The 19,071-nt window shown below is 63.2% G+C and overlaps 3 protein-coding genes across 7 annotated transcripts; all 3 read right to left on the reverse strand.

The window, feature by feature from the left end:
* Window positions 1–378: 378 nt before the first annotated feature.
* CTDSP1 (CTD small phosphatase 1) lies at window positions 379–5,408 on the reverse strand. The gene is made up of 7 exons (XM_027879410.1): window positions 5,199–5,408; window positions 3,900–4,042; window positions 3,662–3,763; window positions 3,381–3,437; window positions 2,765–2,857; window positions 2,305–2,490; window positions 379–2,220 (listed from the first exon to the last, which is right to left on the reverse strand). The coding sequence occupies exons 1-7, from the start codon at window positions 5,263–5,265 to the stop codon at window positions 2,092–2,094; spliced, it is 777 nt and encodes a 258-aa protein (XP_027735211.1). The 5' UTR covers window positions 5,266–5,408; the 3' UTR covers window positions 379–2,091.
* A 3,271-nt stretch (window positions 5,409–8,679) lies between these two features.
* SLC11A1 (solute carrier family 11 member 1) lies at window positions 8,680–15,656 on the reverse strand. 4 transcript variants are annotated; one of them, XM_027879433.1, is made up of 15 exons: window positions 15,137–15,656; window positions 14,412–14,530; window positions 13,575–13,697; window positions 13,141–13,260; window positions 12,253–12,359; window positions 12,093–12,163; window positions 11,920–11,987; window positions 11,630–11,785; window positions 11,339–11,497; window positions 11,076–11,165; window positions 10,780–10,899; window positions 10,144–10,200; window positions 9,990–10,063; window positions 9,378–9,531; window positions 8,680–9,300 (listed from the first exon to the last, which is right to left on the reverse strand). In XM_027879433.1, the coding sequence occupies exons 1-15, from the start codon at window positions 15,153–15,155 to the stop codon at window positions 9,190–9,192; spliced, it is 1,548 nt and encodes a 515-aa protein (XP_027735234.1). In that variant the 5' UTR covers window positions 15,156–15,656; the 3' UTR covers window positions 8,680–9,189. The 4 variants fall into 4 exon arrangements, with proteins under 4 accessions (XP_027735234.1, XP_027735225.1, XP_027735244.1 ...); XM_027879424.1 differs by having other exon boundaries at window positions 10,144–10,293; XM_027879443.1 differs by lacking the exon at window positions 9,378–9,531 and having other exon boundaries at window positions 10,144–10,293.
* Window positions 15,657–16,116: 460 nt separating this feature from the next.
* On the reverse strand, window positions 16,117–18,932 carry CATIP (ciliogenesis associated TTC17 interacting protein). 2 transcript variants are annotated; one of them, XM_027879477.1, is made up of 9 exons: window positions 18,681–18,931; window positions 18,205–18,417; window positions 18,022–18,077; window positions 17,613–17,699; window positions 17,251–17,421; window positions 16,938–17,062; window positions 16,770–16,846; window positions 16,581–16,669; window positions 16,117–16,383 (listed from the first exon to the last, which is right to left on the reverse strand). In XM_027879477.1, the coding sequence occupies exons 1-9, from the start codon at window positions 18,742–18,744 to the stop codon at window positions 16,153–16,155; spliced, it is 1,113 nt and encodes a 370-aa protein (XP_027735278.1). In that variant the 5' UTR covers window positions 18,745–18,931; the 3' UTR covers window positions 16,117–16,152. The 2 variants fall into 2 exon arrangements, with proteins under 2 accessions (XP_027735278.1, XP_027735285.1); XM_027879484.1 differs by having other exon boundaries at window positions 16,135–16,305; window positions 18,681–18,932.
* Between the last annotated feature and the right edge of the window lie 139 nt (window positions 18,933–19,071).

Consider the following 19,071-nt stretch of genomic DNA (forward strand, 5'->3'; position numbering starts at 1 on the left):
GAAGCCCTAAAGCTGGGGAGGTGGGGTGTAGAGATTCTACGGTAAATTTACTCCCTCCTTGTTAAGGGACAGGATACCCACCCCCATGGCACCAGGGACCTTTTCCCAGGAGGAGGGGGAAGGAATTAGGATGGAGGTGCCAGGGCAGCCTGAGGGGGCTCTCCTGGAGTGTGAGGGTGTCCCCTTGGCACCAGGCAAGGAGTGACATCTCAACCCGGCAACACAAAGGTGCTCCCCCAGCACTGACCTACAGCATCCCCCCTTCCCAGGGGATTTAGGGGATCCCAGAGGCTCCCTGTCCCCCCACTTTGCACAGCCACTAGTGACACACGCGTGACAGAAGCCCATGCCCACAGATGTACACGCTCAGGACTCCCCTTTCCAAGATGGTTTGACAGCTTTAATCACATGAAGGCACTTGGATCTGGTACCCGAGCCCTCCCCAGCCCCCTCATGCCGCCTCTACACCCCCCCGGGCCCCCCAAGGGTGCCCAGCACAGAGGCTGTGCTCCTTGGGTGCTGCAGCACCCACAGGTATTTGCTGGGCAGTGGCTGCGCTGGTGCCGTTTGACTTGTCTAGTGTAAAGTGCTGAGTTCAACCCTCCTGGAGGGGCGGGATGAGGCCCAGGGCTGGTGGGGATCCAGCGGGTGTGTTGCACCACCCCCTACCCCACCCGCGGCCACGGGGCAGGGTGGAGGCAGGGGTGTGGGCGGGGTTGGGGGGACCCCCGCTTGCCTCCAGCACCGGGAGAAGGGCAGTGCTGGCAGGAGCCAGCTGAACAGCACCAGAAAGCTAAAATCCCTCACCCCCCCCCCCCCCAATACTGCCCCATTCCCTTTGCTGGCACAGCAGTAAAAAGGCACCCATGATTTTTTGGGAAACCGTTGTTTTTCCCTCTAAAAAGGTATGAGGCATTGTCCATATTGTGACGTTAAAAAAGGCTCAGCCCCCTGCTAAAACCCCTCCCTGAGAGCCCCCAGCCCCTCAAGGCTGGGGGACACCCTGGCACCAGTCCAACCCCACTGGGGTCAGGGTAACCGCAGGCTATGGGGAGGGAGGGGGGCTGCAGTGCCCCCTATCCCAGCTGGGAGACTGGGGCAAGGCTAGGGTGGGCACACTAAGGCTGGTATGGGGGTCAGTCCCTCCTAGGAGTGGCAGCCTTTGGCGAAGCTGCAAATGGATGGGGAGGAGGTGTGTGCCCTCCGCAGGGAAGGCGACCCCCCCGTTGGTGACTGGAGTGGCTCCCACTGACACAGTGTAACTGGAGATGGGGGGAGGCCCCAACAACAAAGGAATAAACTGAGGTTGGAGGAGGGGAGTTAAGAGCCCCCCCCCAGGCACAGCCCTTGCAGAGCTAAGGGGGCCACAGAGACACAGTGTTCCAAGGCACATGGGGGGCATTTGTGCCCAGCGGCTCAACCCTGAGGCCAGGCTGCCCCCCCAAAACACACCCCCTATGTGGAGGGGCAGGAGAAGGCACGAGGGTGGGCAAGGACATGCCCCCCACGAGGTGATCAGCTGCACCCAGGGCAGAGTTAAGGGTATGGTGGCAGCCCTATGCACCAACACTAAGACTCCCCCATTTCTGGAGGGTGACAAGGTGTTATAAACTGTCCCATAACCCCTGCAGATAGGGGCCAAAGGCCACCAGGCTCCCAGCAGGCAGAGCCTGGATAGAGGGATCTAGTCCCCCCAAAGGCAGTGGAAAACAGCAGCTGCTGATCTCCTCCTCCCCACTCAGGGGGACACGGAAGAGAAAAGGACCTGAGAACCGTTTTGGGGAGGGGGGACACAGGTTGGGGGAAGGTAGGGGCTGGACATTGTGGGAGGATGGGACCCCCCTAACAGGTCCTCAGCACAGCAAGGCAGCAGGTCACCCACAGCCCTCCTTTTCTGCGAGAAGGGGGACACTCAGCTCCCCAGCAGGGGCACCCACATCTCCCATCACCAGCAGACAGGGAGGTCACCTGGGCCCACTGGGGCTGGGGAGGACGATGGAGGGCACACTAGGACACCCCTCTCCCCCAAAATAAGGCACCTGGCTCCCCCGGTGATGCCCCTTGGCAGCACCCGGCGGGGTGGGGGGGCCATTAGCTGTTAGTCCGCTGCTTCTTGAGCACTGCGTACACGTCCTCCACCTTGCTGAGCCTCTCGAAGAAGGGCAGCAGGTCCAGCAGCTCCGTGTCTGCCATGTTATCGAACCAGGAAGCCACCGGCACCTACAGATGGCACAGCGGACTGAGAGAGGCTTCCCTGACACCTTCCCTCTGTGCCACACCCGGCCTTACCCTGGGGGTACATACAGCGTTATCAGGGTGGAAGATGTAGGATGCGGGTGAGTTGTCCACGATGATGATCCGGCGCAGGTCGCGGCCCAGGCGGCTCAGGTCCTTCACGTAGTTGCCACGATGGAAGACACAGGATTCACGGAAAAGTCGTGCCCGGAAAGCCCCCCATTTATCCAGCAGGTCAGCCACGGGGTCTGCGTACTACAGGCGTGGGACAGGTGTCACACTGGGCCACACCACGACACGCTGCCCACCCCACAGTGACAACAATATCCAGCTCTCCAATGGTGTCAGGTCCCGCCGTGCCTCAGTTTCCATGGCCACCGCCTTGGAAAGGCAGGCAGGGAGACTGCCCCAAGCTGGCGCTGCCTGCAGGCATGCAGGGGACAAGGGGTTGGCAATGCCTTTGCAGGCAAGGGGAGCTGTGCCACCCGAGGGGCGTGCGGGAAGGGGGTGCGATGGCAGAGGTACCCACCTTGGCCAGGCTGGCAGTGAAGAGCACACACTCGAAGAGCTCGCCCATGCGCTGCAGGAACTCGTCCACGTGCGGCCGCTTGAGCACGTACACCTGTGGGCACGGGGCAGAGGGCAGCGCCCCCGGCACTGGCCACCCGGCCCCTCCCAGCACCACCACCCACCCCAGGGGACACCCAAGAGCGGCTCCCTGAGGAGGAAGGGGAGCAAGAGGGCTGCCTGCACCTCATGCCATGGGGGCTGCCCTGTGTGGGCTGGGGGATGCCATGGCCCCACACAGATGTCTGGGGCGAAGCGTCTGGCCGGCTCCAGAACCAAGTAACCAAGAACAGGCTGACTGCCCAGATCACAGCCTATCCTGGATTACTTGAACCTGGGGCTGGCCACTGCAGGAGAGCATTGCACCAGCACCCCCCTCGCCTCCCTGCCCTGTGGGAAGAGGGGTACTTGCCTCTGCCCCCCAACGTGCCAGTACCAGCACCCTGACACCCCGATTATGCCCCAGTGCCGGCACCCTGACACCCATTTACGCCCTAGTGCATGGCACTGGGATGGCTCTTGGTCTCCCGTGAGGGGGAATGATGCCCCCTCCCACTAGGCACCCACCCCACCATTACCTGGTGCATGATGCCATCGATTTCCACAGGAATGATGAAGTCGGCATTGTTCACCGGCTGGGGAAGGGCACAGCAGGGTCAGCGCTGAGCAGGCACCACCTGCCCAAATGCTGCCTGCCCTCTGCCCATCATGAATCCCTACCAGCCCTACAACCCCCTCAGAGGCACACCCCATCTAACCCGACCAGGCTGTGCTGGGCATCGCTTTGTGGTGAAGAGGGTGGTAGAACAGGTAGGGGGGTACAGGGCAGGAGATGCGAGAGGGCCAGGGTGTCCCCCACCTTGAAGGAGCTGTGCACCAGTGTCTCATCCAGGTCGATGACCACGCAGAGCTTGCTGGCGTCCTGTGGCTTGATCTCAGGCAGGAGGTGTTTGACAGCAGCCTGCACCAGGGGGGCACAGGGGGTCAGTGGAGAGCCAAGGGGATGTCCATGGGAAGTGACCACCCTGCAATCCTGGCTGCACAGGGGAGGCACAGGGGATGGGCAGCCCAGTGCTAGGCTGGGGATGCAGGATTACCTTAGGCAGGGCCCCATTCTCCTCCACCAGCAGTGGGGCACCAGTGGTGCCAGTGCAGGGCTCCCCTTCATCATGGCACAGGCAGCAGAAGAGGGACTGGAGGATGCTGCGGCTCCGTGGCTTCTTGGCAGGCGTCTGGGTACCTTCAGGAGGGCAGGAGAGGGGTGAGGGGTACCCCCAGCACAAGGCTGGGAGGCAGGTGAGACAGGTTTGGGTGTTTCACCAGACCCCCCCCCCACGTCCTTATCAACCCCTGGCACCCATCCAGCTGCCCTTCCTGCCCCACCAAGCAATGGCACCAGGACAGCACCAGGGATGCCAATGTTTGGCGACCACCGCACTGTTTGGTGACCACCCACAGCCCCTCATCCACTCCATGAGTGACCCCTGTGAGCCCTCCCTGCGTGGCTGGAGACCCTACACCTGCAGCAGGGGCTCAGCCCGGGGGTCCCCAAGGTCCCACGGACCCCCGGCAGAAGGGACATGGGGGCGGGGCCTCCTCCGGGGGCGGGGCTTACGGTTCTCCTTTGCCCCCCCCCCCGACAGCTCCCTGTTCTCATTGGCCGCCTCGAGCGGACTCGAGGCGAGGGGCCAATCCGGGCGCAGCGCCCGCCCCCGGGCGCCGTTCCTGCGGTCCCCATTGGCGGATCGCGGGGAAACTGAGGCACAGGGGCCGCTCCGCCTGCCCCGGGGGCAGCGCGGCCGCCCCGACCCCGGCCCACCGGGTCCTGCCGCAGCCCGGCCGGGACCCCGCGGGGCGGGAGCTCCCCACTGTGGACGGGGCTCGTTCTCACTTTCGCTCCTCCCCGCCCTGGAAGCTCCCCAAGCCGGCGGGCAGCGGGACGAGCAGCGCTCCCCGCCAGACCCCTCCGCGGGGCCGAGGGGGATGAGGCGCCGGGACGCACCGGGAGTGCCCAGCACTCGGCTCCCCGCCTGCCTCAGTTTCCCACGGGCGCTGCGCGCACCGCCCGCCCGGCCCCGGGGAAAACAGCGCAGATACTCCGAGCAGCGCCCCGAGCCTTCCAGGGGCACCCCGGGGATTTGGGGAGGCCGGAGGAGCCGGAGCACGGCCCCTCGCCCCCAGGCGGGTGCAGACAGCCCCGCTGGCTCCGAGCCGCAGCCCCAGCACATCTCCCCAGCTCTGGACAGCGGGATGCATGGGGGCGGGCTAAGGCGGCCCGCCGCTCATCACACCCTCCGGGAGCAGCCCCCGCAGGCCCCCAGCTCCCCCCCCCCGCCGGGGACTTCCCCCTTTCCCCTCTTCCGTGCTGGGGTGGGGGGAAATCCCCCCCGCGTTACCTTTCTCCTGCAGCGGGGCGCTCCCCTCCTCCCTGCTAACCTGGGCGATGATGGACTGGTGCTCCATGGGGGCCGGGGAGGAGGGGTGGGAGGGGGCGGCCCCCCCCGGCGCGGCCCCCGGGGGGGGGAGGCGGGGCGGGGGCCGGCGGCGGCGCGGGGCGGCGGGCGCGGGAGCGGCGCCGCGGAGGAAACTTTGTTACAACATGGAGTTTCCTCCGCCCGGGCTGGGGCTGCAAACATGGATCCCGGGCGCGGTTTCAAGGAACCCCTTAAAAGGGCAACGACAAGGCGGGGGGGGCCTCCTCCTCCTTCCTCCCGGCACCCGCCCCGCTGGGGAGGAGCGGAGGGGTCCCCGCTAAGCCTCGACCGGAGCGGCCGGTGGTCTGTGGTTTGGCTGGATAGGACTTCCCCATCCTTGCGCCATGGTGGTCGTGCGAGGGTCTCCGACACCCCGCCGAGTTCCTCCACACTTCCCCGCCCCGACTCAGAATGGAGAGGAGAATCAGTTCTGCGGTCACTCCTAGCCAACGGGCAGCCCTGGGTAAAAGATCCCCCTGCAGCTTCGCTCGGTATATAAGCCCCCCTCTCCTTCCTCCATGCTGTGTTTTTCCTGGAGCAGAGACCCCTGGACTACGGGTTCCAGGCTGGGGGGTCCTTGGCCACCTGTGATGTCGGCTTTTTAACCTAGCGAACCGGTTGGAGAGTTTATCTCCCGTTTATCGGTGATATCTCCCCGAGGGCACGGCCCCCATTGTCAGGGCAGGCCGGCGGTAACAGGTGCTGGGGGGCTGCACCGAAAACCGCGGGTCTTTCCCTATTGTTTCCCTTTTCTCCTGTAATTCCCCGATTATTTGGGCAATTAATAAGTCTGTATTACTAATATTTATACTTTACCTTGCAATTCCTTTGTTTTTGCTTTTAGGAAGAGCGGGGCTTTCCTAGGCGCTTTGCAAAAAAGCGCCTGCCTCCCAAGTCCCCGAAGTGCGACATCCTCCAGCCTCAGCCCCCTCCCCCCGCAAGCCCTGTGGGGCCCTGCCGGGGCAGCACTGCACCGCCGTGTCCCCCAACCCCGCCCCAGGCAGCGTCCGGCCCTCGGGGGTTTCTAGCTTGTCACGGTCACTTCCCTCGCCATCTCGATGGCTCTGTCAGCGCTGCCCTGGGGTTACAGTAGATTGGAAATTTCCCATCTGAATTTGTTAAAAATCTTTCCAGCTCTCTCACCTGAAGTTTGGGAACTTCAGAAGCTGAGATCGCTCTTTCCGGCTCTGGACAGATCTGGGGCACCGGCGAGGCAGCGATGCTGGCAGCGGCACACCCCGGGTACCGCTCTGCCCCGGGGCAGATGGTGAGAGCAGCCGCTGGGAAGCGCGGTTGGGAGGGGACCCGTCCACCCTTCCAGCCTGGGGCACAAGGGGATGCAAAAGTCACCCACTGGTGACCTAACTGGGAAATGGGGTCCAGCACTGGGAGGTCTCCTACAGAGAAATGGGATACTGTGGGGCTGGTGGGACTCTGGCAATGCAAAACCCGGTTCACACCTGCGGTCCCCACGCTCCTGGCTCCACGTGTAGCATCCCGACAACAGGAGCCACCGGCAAGCTGTAGCAGGGACTGGGCTGCTGCTGGGAACCAGGACACCGCATCCTGCCACCTCCTCCGCCGGCTCTGACAGCAGGCAGCACTCACACCTCCATTTCAGTGCCCCTCCCGTGCTGGGCAGGGAGGCAGCCCAGTCACTCCATGCCAGGTGCTCAGCACTGCCCATCCTCCTGGCAGCAAGAAATGAAAAAAAGAAGCTGTGCTTCCTCCTCTTTCTATTTTGGCCTGACCTGTGTGTTCCTTTATCCCAGATGGAGCTACACAGGATGCCTACCTCATCCCCAGCGGCTGCCGGGGCTGGGCTGGGCTGCTGGGGAATGCTGCTTGCAGTGGGGACAGCTGCAGAGGCCACACGTTGCAGGACTCCTGTCCCTTTGGCCACATTTTCCTCTTTCCTCCTTGATGAACCTTGACAAACTCTGCCTGTCGTCCATTTAATGCAATTAGGAAAGTTTCTTGGCCAATGCCTGCAGCAGCAGCTGGAGTGTCGTTTCTAGCTCCCCTGCCTGCTCAGGGGCAGATTGGGCAGCTGGGGAGCTCAGGGGGTTGCTGTCCCCATCCTGGGGCTGTGGGACAGACTGGGGACAGGGGCCTCATCCTGCACGCTCAGCCCAGGCCAGGAGCAGGCAGAGCCCTGTAGCATTGTTCGGGCTGCTGCCACAGAGCAGAAAAGCCCCATGCTCCCACCAACCTGGCACGGAAGGACCCCCCTCTGTGCCACCTAACTGTCCCCAGTCTGGGGGATGCTGTCCCGTTCTCCCAGCTCCCCATGGCTCTGGGAGCTGTGCCCCACCAAGTGCTGCCCTGTGGCCAGGGGGCCACAGTGGGGTCCTGGGGTGGGACACCTCCTGCTGAGAGCTGGGTGAATGCAGGTGCCCCCGGGCTGGGGGTCCCACCTGGAGAACAAACCCCCACAAGCACAGCCCTGCTCCCCAAACGAGCCGTGGGGGTGGCCCCTGCACCCACAAACCCTAGCCCCCTCAGCCTTATGCCCGCTAAGGACCACCCCGATGTCCTCTGCCTTTGGTGGTCTCCTGCCTTGGGCATATAAACCCCGGGCAAAGGGAGTCTCCACCAATCACCGTGGTTAGGGCAATAGTCCCTACTCCTCCTGCAGCGACTGGGGTCGGCTGCACCCTTTGAGGCGGGGGCTCCCCCGCCCTTCGGTGGGCCCCACAGCCTTGGCTCCTCCTTCAAGCAGCCAGAGGCCGGGCCAACGCGGAGGCGGCGGGGGGGGCACCGCCCCACCCCGACTGCCATCGCCCTTTTAAGGAAGGGGAAATTCTTCACATAAACAAGCGCGGCCCCCGGGAGCGGAGGTGGGGGGGGGGGGGGGGGGGGGGGGCCCCCCCCGGGGGGGGGGGGGGGGGGGGGGGGGGGGGGGGGGGGGGGGAATGTTCGGCCCCCCAAATCCCCTCTCCACTTCCCGGCCGGCGTGAATCGAGAAGCGGGATTTTGGGGTGTGCGGGGGTGCTCGAGAGAAGGGGGAGCCTTGAAACAGCCAGGGAGCGTCTCACAAGTGCGGACCGCGGCGGGGGGCGAAGCGCGGCGGGACCCCCCCCCCCCGCGGTGAGGGACCGGGGCAGGGGGCGACGGCCACCCCCGGGGAGGGCCCAGGCGGCCCCGCATCCGCATCCGGCGGTATCGGCAGGCGGGAAACGGGGCATCCGGGGCGGGGAGGGCACAGTGGGACCCCCCCCCACCGCCTCGCTGCCCCCCCGGCGGAATGTAAAGGGCTGGCGCTGAGCCCCCCTCTGCCCCCACGGCCACGCGTAGGCGACCTCGCCCGGGGCAGAGGGGCCGTCCCCGGGATACACAGGGGGGCGAAAGGGTCCCCAGCCCGCCCCGGGGCCGCGCAGCAGCAGCGAGGCCAAAGCCGGACTACAAACACGCCATTTATCAGCCGCCCCCCCCTGCCCCCGAGTTTCGGAGTCTCCCGCAGGGCTGGAGCCGGTCCCTGGGCTCGCCCCGCTGTTAGTGGGGGTGGTTATCAGTCCCAGGCGGTGATTAGCGATCCCCAGCGGTGATTAGCGGTCCCCGGCGGTGATTAGCGGTCTCGGGGGCCGACGGTTCCCGGCATTAATGAGCAAGGGAGGTCTCCGACGCGGCTCATTCACGGAAACGTCTGTGCCAAGGCATGGGGGTACCTCCCCCTGCTATTCCCCCCGCTCCCGCTCGCAGCCAGCCTGGACCAGCACCCCTGAATTGGGGGGAGAGAGGGCTGGGCTCTAAAAACTTGAGGGGAGGTCTGTCCGGGTGTTAACCCCTTTCTTGCTGGGTGCATCTCTGGCCAGAACATCATCCCCGGCCTTGGAGTGTCAGCAAATCAGTGCCGGTGCGAGGAGGCTGTGCTGGGCAGGTACGGGGTGACAGTGAGCACGGACGGGCTCTGTCACCGGGTCCCTGTCAGGGCCGACGGGTCGAGGATGACACCAAAATTGAAGCGGCTGTGGTGTCCCCGGGCCAGGAACCGGGCTCCATGTGCGATGCTACATGTCCAGATCTGCAGGGGCAAAGAAGGCAGATCAATGGGTACCCACCAGGGACGCTGTCCCCGCCCATCCCGGGTGCCAGCCCTACCAGGTAGGCGACGAAAGCCACGTAGGCAGCCAGCAGCAGGCCCAGGGGGACGTGGTACTCCAGACCCTGCAGCGTCGGCAGAAAGTCCACCACAAAGTAGATGTTGATGGCACAGACCAGCCCCGTGATGAGGATCATCAGCACCTTCCCTGGGCTGAGGGCAGGGCAGTGGGCATCAGCACCAGGGCAGGGCTCCCACCCCGTGTGCCACTGTGCAAAGTTGGCTGGGGAAACTGGGTTTGTAGGTGAGCAGGACCCCAGCTGGGACATCTCTGCACTGTACAACTATATTTCACTCCCACCCCAGGGCTCTCGGTGTGGGCTTTGGCCATCTTCCAAATCCAGGGCTGGCAGTGCCAGGAAGATGCTGAGGACCCAGGCGTGGCCAAGGAACCAGATGTAGCATTGAGAGAAGGATGGAGAGGGTGATAATGGGGTCTGTTCCACTCTGTCTGCCCTGGGCAGGTGGGAATGAACATACCCCTCCAACGTCTGTACACTAATTGCCCCTGTGGCATGGTTGAAGGGGCCAGGATGGGCCAAAGGGACAGGCCTGCAGCAGGAGTGCCCCACTCTGCCCCCCTCTGTGCCTCCCCTTGCCCTGGCACTCACAGGCTGTTGGTGAAGTCCTGCATGAGCGGGTGCAGGCTGGTGAAGGTGAGGACAGGCAGGACAGCAAAGGGCAGCTGGAAGGAGAGGGGGATGAGGGGGGTATGACCATCAAGCTGGGGTGCTGGGGGCAGGTGATGCCTTCCCACCCCCTTACCAGGATGCTCTGCAGGACGTTGAGCAGGTCATTCATGCCTGTGAGGTGGCTGACATCCTTGAAAGCAGCCACAAAAATGGTGGGCACGATGGCAAAGGAGCGGGTGAAGAGCACCCGGACGAAGCGAGACCAGCGGAGCTGCAGGAAGCCCTGGGGCACAGCAAAACGTGCACCCTCGCAATGCCTGAGGCACCCTCTCAGGGCGATCCCCAGACACTGGCTGGGAGAAACATGGGGGGAATTGCCCCCTTCTCTGTGCTGACTGGGCCCTTGCAGGGCTGCGGGGCCCCACTAGGTGTCAGCTCCGGGTCATTAACAGAGGATCTAATTAGGGAAACACTGCGTGGGGCACCACAGAGTGTCACAGGGGCAGGGGTGGCCATGCAGAGAAGTGGGTGGGCACTGTTCCCATCCCACCTCCTGGAGACCAGGGACACTGGTGCTAATAAGCTGCCACCCACCAGGTGGGAAGTGCTTCATGCCCGGCTCCCCGCAGGAATGGGAGGCAATTAACACTTCTCAATACTCTTCGAGGGACTGTGCTGCCCATAGAACCTCCCACCCAGGGCCCACCTGTGATTCCCCTGCTCCGAGCTGCTCCACGTGGGAGCAAGGGCCAAGATCCCTGTCTCTCACCTCCATGATGAACTGCCCTGCATAAGTCCCGGTCATCGTGGAGCTCTGTCCTGCTGCCAGGATCCCAATGGCCCAGATGTACAATGCCGCTGCCCCAAAATAGCAGCCCAGGATGACGCCCTGTGTGGGGACACTCCAGTGGGCACCCCAAAGTGTCCCCCACCCCAGGCATCCCCATCAGCTCCCAGCTTTTCAGTGGGATTGCAGCAGTCCCCAGCCCCAGGGGTCAGTGTGGGGAGTGATGTGTCCCCCAAATGGGAATGGATTCTCACTGGGCACAGCCTGGTGCCACTCACCCCCTGGTAGATATCCACAGAGACTGTCTCGTTGTTGGCAGGGAAGATGCCGGCATAGTGGCTGATGCTGCTGTTGACGCACTTGTTGTGCTGCAAGGCATGGCAGGCACAAGCATGACAGCCACCCAGTGGCCCCACAGACACGGGGGGACCCCCACACCCCATGTCTCAGAGAATACCCATTCTCCAAGGGATGATTGCCCTGCCCATCTCTACAGCTGGGCACAGCCGTCGCCTCCCTGTGGGCACAAGGTGACACTCACCACATCCTCGTTTCGCTGGTGGTAGAAAGCCTCACCAAAGACAGCCATGACGAAGAGGTTGATGAGGAAGGAGACGAAGAGGGCCAGGCAGGACTCAGTCAGGAAATACATGTTGGCCTCCTGCACTGCCTCCTTCTTGGACCGGTCGATTGCCCGCGTCTGGGCACAGCAGTGACATGGGTGTCACAGGGTCAGTGGAGCACCCCTGTTGTGCAGCCAGGACCAGCTGGTCCCCACTAAGTGTCCCCCCAGTGTGGGGGAGCAGCACCCACGGCAGTATCTTGGTCTCACCTTGACCAAGGAGGAGTGGAGGAAGATGTTGTGGGGCATAATGATGGCACCAACAATGCCCACGGCCTGCAGCAGCTCCTCTCGCCCACAGCCCGGGCAGTAGGGCAGGAAAATGCCCTTAAGCACCTTCACCTGCACTGGCCTCACCACCACGTACTGGGGATCAGTGAGAATGGGCACTGTGAGCTGCCACCCTCCTGCTGCAGGCTGGTACTAGTGGGGACACCCCACATGGGGGCCCCTTGCTAGTACCCTGCAGCAAATGGGTTGTCCCCAGCTCCCCCCTTCACCTCGTAGCCAAAGGTCAGGGCCATGATGGTGATGAGGAGGCCAAAGAAAGCCTCCAGTTTGCGGAGCCCTAGAGAGGTCAAGAGATGGGGTGGGACAGAACAGGACAGAACACTGATGTCACACTGGCACCAGGGCTGCCTGGGTAACCCCATCCCCCCACCCTGGCACTCACCGTACTTATCAAGGAAGAGGAATAAGAGAGTGTCTGCAATGGTGATGAGGACCCCACCCCAGAGAGGAATGCTGCAGGATGGCAAGGGGGGATTAGATACATGCCCCTCTGTGGTGTGGGGCTGTGGAGGAGGCTGAGGGGTCTGCATGGGGAGGCTCACCGGCCAGCTGAGAGCAGGCTGAAAGCAATGGCCGTCCCGATCACCTCCTGCATGTCAGAGCCAATGATGGCAATCTCCATCATGATCCAGAGCATCACACGGGGCACCTGGAAGGGCCAGGGCACCATGAGGTGTCTGAGCCCACAGTGTGGCTTGTCCCTGGGTGAGCTGGCACAGCATCCTGGGTGGAAATCTCTGTCCCCAGGCTGTGGCAGGCCACCCAGAACAACATGTGAACCCCAGGAGACCCCTCTCAGTTTCTCACATGGCAATCTCAGGGTGAAAGATGAATGCTGAATCTCAGCCTGCACCCCCATCCCCATCCCTGCCCCAGTGGGAGTGGAGGATAGGACTCAGCTGTCTGGAGATGATGCTTCGAGAGGGCAGGGGAGGCGGGGCAGAAGGATGCATCCTCCTTTTCGGGGGCCGGTCATTCAGCCAACATCTCCGTGCTCGTTCCCCCCACCAGCAGAATCCTGCCGCCTAAAAGGGACCCCGTTCTCCTCCCTTCCTTCGCCATGTGATCCCTCCCCTCGAGCCCACCCAGTTTCCTGCCCCAGCTCGCCCAGGCTCGCACCGCGGAACTGCGTCTCGGCTGCGAGTCGCTGCCCTGACGCCTGGCTCAACCTCCGCGGGGGACGCTCTCAGGTGTCCCCAGGTCGGACCAAGGCGCTGAGGTACCTTCCCCGCCCTGTACCGCAGGGGCGTGGGCACCAGATGGGGGGTACTGGGGCTTGGGGTGCTTTGGGCAGCCCCTGGGAGAGGCAGGGCTCTCGCAGCACCTTCCTGCTCCTCTCCAGCTCACCAGTTCCCTGCTAGGACCGTCACCAGCCCAAGCGCAAGATCCCCTCAGACTGTGATCTCAGGGGGCTCCCCGTGGCTGCTCACCTTGGGGTAATAGAGGTAGCAAATCTCGCCCAGGTCCTTCCCAGTCACCACGCCCAGCCGGATGGCCAGGCGCTGGCACAGCAGCCCCAGGACGGTGGCCCACAGCAGCACCCACAGCAGCTGGGAAGGTAGGAAGGAGGGAGGGAGGCAACAGGGACTGGTTGCTGGCCAGGATCCGGCCGCCCGGGGGTCCCCAGCTCAACCAGCTCAGGGAATGCAGGGAAGAGAGGAGTGGAAGTGATCTCCCAGCCAGTCAGAGGGGTGCCCTCTGGCACCCCTGGGTGCCCTCCCACAATGCCAAGGGCTCCCCCTGGGCTTCCCACTCCCAGGCTGGGGAAGCCAGCAGCCATGGCACGGGGCGGCCGTTGGCACGGGAGAGGTTACGAAACCCGTGCCTGCTTCCTGATCCCAGAGTCAGGGGGCCCAGGGCTCACCTTGAACCCCGCCACTGCTCCGCACTGCAGATCTGACTCCACGTTGCCTGGGTCCAGGTAGGCAATGCTCATGAGGAAGCCGGGACCGGTGAAAGCCCAGAGTTTCCTTAAGCTGAACCCCGGCTGGGACAAGGCAGCAAGTCAGAGCCAGGAGCTCCTCTTCAAAACCAGTGTCTCCCAGTTGCACATCCAGTCCCCTTTAGCCCAGTGCTGCCCACACGCGTGCATTTGGCACGTGGAGAACATTTCTCTGACAGTTTGGAGAGGGGGAACTGCTGCTCCCAGTCTCTCTCTGTTAGCAGTAGTGCTGGAGGGGCTGTGGGCCCCTCCATCCCACACAGGGACAGGTTGGACAGTGATTTGCAGGGGAGTCACAGGGTTGTCAGACACTGTTAATTGCATCCTGTGGGATCCTGCTGCAAAGAAAGCTCTGCTTTCTCTACCCTTCCTGATGGGGGAACCCTATTCCTTCCCCCTTCTGTGTTCTACTACCCCAGGACAGGGATGGCAAGATTGGTGGGGTACAGGCAGCCTGGGGAGCCCCATTGGGCTCACCCATGGGTGGCCAAGGGGGTATGTGAGCAGGGATGATTCCTATGGCTGGATAGCTCCTCACGCCATGCCTCAGTTTCTCCATCTGCAAAAACAGGTCTGGAAACACTCAGATTTGCCCGAGGCAGGTCTGGGGATGCTGAGGGCATGTTCCCAGGGCGTGTCCAAGACACAGGCTCCCCCGCTTTGGTGGCCCTTTGCCTTCCCACCTCCAGCTTCCTGCAGCACTGGACCCTGCCCCATCTTCCCACCCTCAGACAGAGGTGCCAGCCTGGAAGCACCTACCCTGCTGCCCTTGGGGATGCTGATGAGCTCATCCAGGTAGGTCTGGTCCTGAGTGCCAGGATGCTTCCTGCCAGTGCTGTAACTCTGCACTTGGCCATGGTTCAGGGACCCAGTGAGGCCTGGTAGGGCAAGGAAAAGGAGGAGGAGAGTTGGCAGCCTGACAGGGAGACAAGGACATTGGTGGACTGGCAGCTCTGGCACTAGCTTCCTCCAGTCCCACCTGACCCTGCTTGGTGAGCCCCCTGAGGTACAAGCACCATTTTTCCAAGGGGGCCATGAGGGTGGTTATGTGGGATCTGTCAGTGGCTACCCAAAAGGGTCAGATGCCACCTCTAGCTCAGGTGTCCCTAAATGCTTGCTCCCAGCCCAGTCTTCACCAGTCCAAGAACCAAGTGTGTTTCTGGGCAGGAGAGGATCCTGCTCAGGGTCCTGCTGTTGGGTGGGCATGGAATGGGAACAAGAGGCTTGTACTGGTCCTAATCCCCCCTCCCCAGCCCACCTACATCCTGGGAATGTGGTTGAATCACAGCTGGACTTGGGGGAACAGAGGATGGGGCAGAGGGGGAATCCAGGACAGGCTTGGGGGGACAGTGCCCACTGGGGGATGGAGCAGAACCAGGGGTCCTGGGGCAGAGGGAAGGGGGTCTAGGGGAGGAAAGGACGCAAGGACCTAGGAAGGAAAGGACGCTAGAGAGGAAAGGGGACCCAAGTGTTGTGAGGCTCACCTGGTTCCAGCAATGCCATAGCCGGGGCCGGTCCAGACGTGCTGCTGGGGCACCCTAATCTTAACACTGGGTGCAATGCTTGCCGCCCAGCTTTTAAAGGACCCTCCCAACTGCCCCCCCGAGGAGGAGAGGAGGAGGATAGGAGAAGGAAGTGTTCCTTCCCTACCCGCTGACCTGGGTAGGGAAAGGGCCCCTGGCTGTTGGGGGCTGGGTGCTATGAATGTGCACAGTCTCGGTTCTCACCCTGTGCCAAGAGGCCCCTTTGATCCTTTTTGCCACGCACACACACGTGCATGCACAAGGCACCCACACCAGGAGCGTGGGAACATTGATGGCGTGTCACCCTCCATCACATGCCAGGGCTTCTGCTCCTTGGGGGGTTGGGGGAACAGGGGACAGTTTCCCACAGAGTGGGAAGGGAGGGCTGGCCACAGGGGAGTAGGGGAAATGCCATAGGAGTGGGAACAAGGAGGAAGCAGGCATGTGTTGCACAAGCAGATCAAAATGCACCCTCAGCTGCTGGGGGAAGCACCCAGCTCTGCGGTACAGGATGCTTACATCACCCTTGAGTGCAGGGACCTTCACTCCAAAGATGGGGTGCCAGTGTTGCTGCACTGTCAAGCTGTGCCAGCAAAAATGGGGACCTCATCCCCAGGACCCTTGTGGCTGAGGAGGTGGAAGGGGAAGCACCTCAGGTGCTCCCATGGGTACCTGGTTAGTTCCAGCTGCTTCTCTGGGGCACCCATCTTCCATCTAGGCTGTGCCCCACAGAGAGGTGGGCAAGGAGTCTACACATAGGGAAGTGGTGGGCATGGGGATGTGAGCCTGGCCCTGCTCCAGGATACGCCCCAGGCAACCCCCACCCTAAGCCCTAAGGGCTAGAACAGCTGAGAAGGGGGCAGGGTCCCACCCAGATGGCATGGTGGGGCTTTAGCACACAACTCGGCACCACCTGCTCTCCCTGACCCTCAGTTTCCCCAAAGCAAATGAGACTGCAACAGGCAGTATTGGCAGCTTTATTCCCCGTTAGCTGGAGGGTGGTCAGGTGGGGAGCTGGGGAGAGAGCTGGCAGACCCAGTGGAGGCAAAGGGGGTATCGATGGGCCGCTGGTGGGCGAAGAATTCTGCGGCAAAGGAAAGGGGGTCATGGGGCTGCCGGAGCAGCAAGGCCTGAAGGAAGTCAGACAGCAGTGCCCGGACCTCAGGGTGCTGCTGGAGGTAGGCAGCATGGGATAGTTGCAGCTCCTCCTGCAGCAAGATGGGTGTGGTGGGCATGGACACGCATATCCCCCCGGACACTGTGCCAGGGTGAGTGGGATAGGGTGCCTGGGTCCTTTCCCACACATAAGAAGGTGTGAGGGAAGATACTGGCCAGTCTGCTCCCCACAGTGTGCCCCCTGGGCACACCCAGGGAGACCCTGCTGGGGACTGTCCACCCATCTCACCTTCCTGTCCAGGAACCAGGAGCAGAGCTGGATGTCCTCCTCCCAGTTCAGGGGCTCTTTGGGGAAGGGGAGCTGGAGCTCAAACCCACCTGGCAGCAGAAAGGCAGAGCAGAGTGTTCCCCACTCAGCTGCCACACAGTGGGCAGGGGCTGCCCGTGCTGGAGGGCACAAATCTCCCTGCCCCAGTACCTGACTTGCTGAGGATGGACTCATCCTGCAGAAGCATCAGCGTCGGGGAGCCAACCTGCATCATCCGAACCAAATGTCTGTAGAGGGGAGAGCCCATGAAGTCCCCATGCTGGGTCCCTGCCAGACTGGCAAGGCTGAGGGTGCCCCCAGTCAGACCCTCATGCTTACCCATTAGGGAGGAAGCTGCTCCGCCAGACAGTGGAGACGCCTGTGCTGGTGTGCATGGCTCGCTCCATCACAAACACCTCCGTCTCTGCAGAGCCCACTGCCTGACGCTGGATGCCCAGGGCAGACTGGGAGGGGCACAGCCAGAGGTCATCCTTGTCTTAGAGTTCCCCCTGCCTCCAGGTGCCATCCCTGTGCCTCTCCTCCCCATGCTGTCAACCACATTCTGCCCACTCCCATGTCCCACATCCCGCCCTGGCACTCCCAACCTGAGCCAGACCTCCCAACCCCACAAGTCCCCTTGGCTGTGGCTCACGTAGCTGGAGGTGCAGAGGCGGCCCTCGGTGTCGATGGCTGGGAAGACGAGGCCGGGGGGCACTGTGTGCCGGCGTGCCAGCACCCGCAGCAGCAGGAGGCTGGCACCCTCCAGCAGCAGCCCCCGCAGCTCAGCCTGGCTGTAGGAGAAGCTCTGGCACTGTGGCTCTGCCTGTGGAGAGACCTGGCCACCTCATGGGAAAGCCACAGCCCCAGTGATGCCAGGGACAGCAACCCCCAGAGCCTGGGGCACCCCTGGTGAGACAGGCCAGCTGTGCTGAGACAGGCCAGCTGTCCTCCCCCCTCCCAAGATGTGACCCAGGTGGGGGGCAGACTGCAGAGATCTCCTGCCCTCAACCTCACCTCTCCCTCCTGGAGGGTCTTTGTGACAGTCATCCCATGCTGATGGCTCACCATGTGGGTGCTCTTTTCTGTGGGGTGTGGTCTGAGCTGTGGGAGGGGTGGAGGGTAGAGCCAGGGCACCCCTTTCTCTAAGGTGGCACACCCCAGCATGTGGTACCCTGATTTCAGTCAGGGTACCACATCAGAAGCATTGTGGGAAACTCCCTGCCCCAACCTCCACCCAGATCAGGGAATGGGGACCAGGCTGGTGCGACAGAGCTGGAGTCTGAGCGTGGGAGGGGACGCCAGACTGCCCACAGTGGCCTTGCATGAGGCATATCCCCAGAGGGCACCACTGCAGGGCACATCCCAGGGCAGAGGGCAGGCCATGGGGAAAGGGACATGCCACCACCACCACCACATCAGTCACCTCCAAGCACTCCTGCTCCTCCTGCTCCAGGGTCTCCAGCTGTGGGGTCACATAGGCTGGCAAAGCAAAGCCATGCTCAGCCAATGCTGCTAGCACTGTCCCATTCCTAGCCCTGGGGGCTGGTGAGACAGGGATGCTCCAGTGCTGAGGTGGGGGGGACACCCAAAGCCATCCCTAGCTCACCTTTGAGGGTGCTGGAGCCAGGCACACCATCCTGCAAGCCTCGGAACCTGGCTTGCACCAGGATGCAGTTCCGCACTGGCTCACCTTCCCGCTTATAGGGTGCCCACTGGGCTGCCAACCACCACTGGCCCTCTGCCTTGTCCCTTGGCGGGTCCCCCACGCCCACCACCACCAGCGTCTCGGCGAACAGGCAGTGCTCCAGCTCCTTCATCCCTGCACGGAGGGACAGTCATCCCTGCCCAGAGGAATGGTCACCCCTTCCCCGAGTGACCATCACCCCTGCCCAGGGTCTCTCCCTGCCTCAGTTCCACACGCCCCCCCCGGCAGGCTGGGCCGAGCCCCTCACCCTTTATCCTCCTCAAGTCCCCACTATCCATCACTCTCCTGCCGGACGCAGTGCCCTCCACCCCCCGCACCGACGACCCCCAGGGCACGGCGTGTGGGGGAACAAAGGGGAGGCTGGAGGGGGCACTCACCGAGGAGGCTCAGGAATTCGGCAGCCGTGTCCGTGAGAGCCGGGTTCTCCTGCCCGCTCTCCATGCCTCGCCTGGGGGCTCCTACTGCCGGACGCTCAGGTGAGGCGGCGGCGTGGCCCCCCCGAACCGCGGTACCCGTCCACGCTTGACCCCGGAGGGAGCAGAGCAGCCCCCGGCCCCTGTCACCCCCCGCCCGCCCCCCCGACACCCCCGACCCGCCGGGCCGGCCCCGGGCCCCACGACGCCTCACCGTCTCCAAGGCAACGGCCTGGCCCCACCTCTTAAAGGGGCCGCGCCCCCGCGGCGGGGTGTCCTGCGGAGGGGCCCCACCAACGCGGAGAGAAAGGGACGAACAGGTATAAAATCGATCCAGTCTTTTATTTGGGGGTGT

This window comes from Empidonax traillii, unplaced genomic scaffold (genome assembly GCF_003031625.1).
Source record: "Empidonax traillii isolate 1590-97213 ecotype Southwest subspecies unplaced genomic scaffold, ASM303162v1 scaffold5:size3517227, whole genome shotgun sequence".
Lineage (NCBI taxonomy): Eukaryota > Metazoa > Chordata > Aves > Passeriformes > Tyrannidae > Empidonax > Empidonax traillii.

Bases quoted from the DNA above. Each gene is read 5' to 3' on its own strand.
- CTDSP1 (XM_027879410.1), bottom strand. From the start codon at position 5,265: ATGGAGCACCAGTCCATCATCGCCCAGGTTAGCAGGGAGGAGGGGAGC. The intron at 4,043-5,198 runs GTAACGCGGGGG...GCCCTCCTGAAG, and splicing joins CGCCCCGCTGCAGGAGAAAG to GTACCCAGACGCCTGCCAAG. The intron at 2,491-2,764 runs GTGGGTACCTCT...CCACGCCTGTAG, and splicing joins TCACTGCCAGCCTGGCCAAG to TACGCAGACCCCGTGGCTGA.
- SLC11A1 (XM_027879424.1), bottom strand. The intron at 12,164-12,252 runs GTGAGCCTCCCC...GCCATCCTGCAG, and splicing joins AGCCTGCTCTCAGCTGGCCG to CATTCCTCTCTGGGGTGGGG. The intron at 9,532-9,989 runs GTGAGTGCCAGG...CCCTGCCCTCAG, and splicing joins CAGGACTTCACCAACAGCCT to CCCAGGGAAGGTGCTGATGA.
- CATIP (XM_027879477.1), bottom strand. From the start codon at position 18,744: ATGGAGAGCGGGCAGGAGAACCCGGCTCTCACGGACACGGCTGCCGAA. The intron at 18,418-18,680 runs GTGAGTGCCCCC...CCCTCCGTGCAG, and splicing joins CGAATTCCTGAGCCTCCTCG to GGATGAAGGAGCTGGAGCAC. The intron at 18,078-18,204 runs GTGAGCTAGGGA...TTGCTTTGCCAG, and splicing joins TGGCTCCAGCACCCTCAAAG to CCTATGTGACCCCACAGCTG.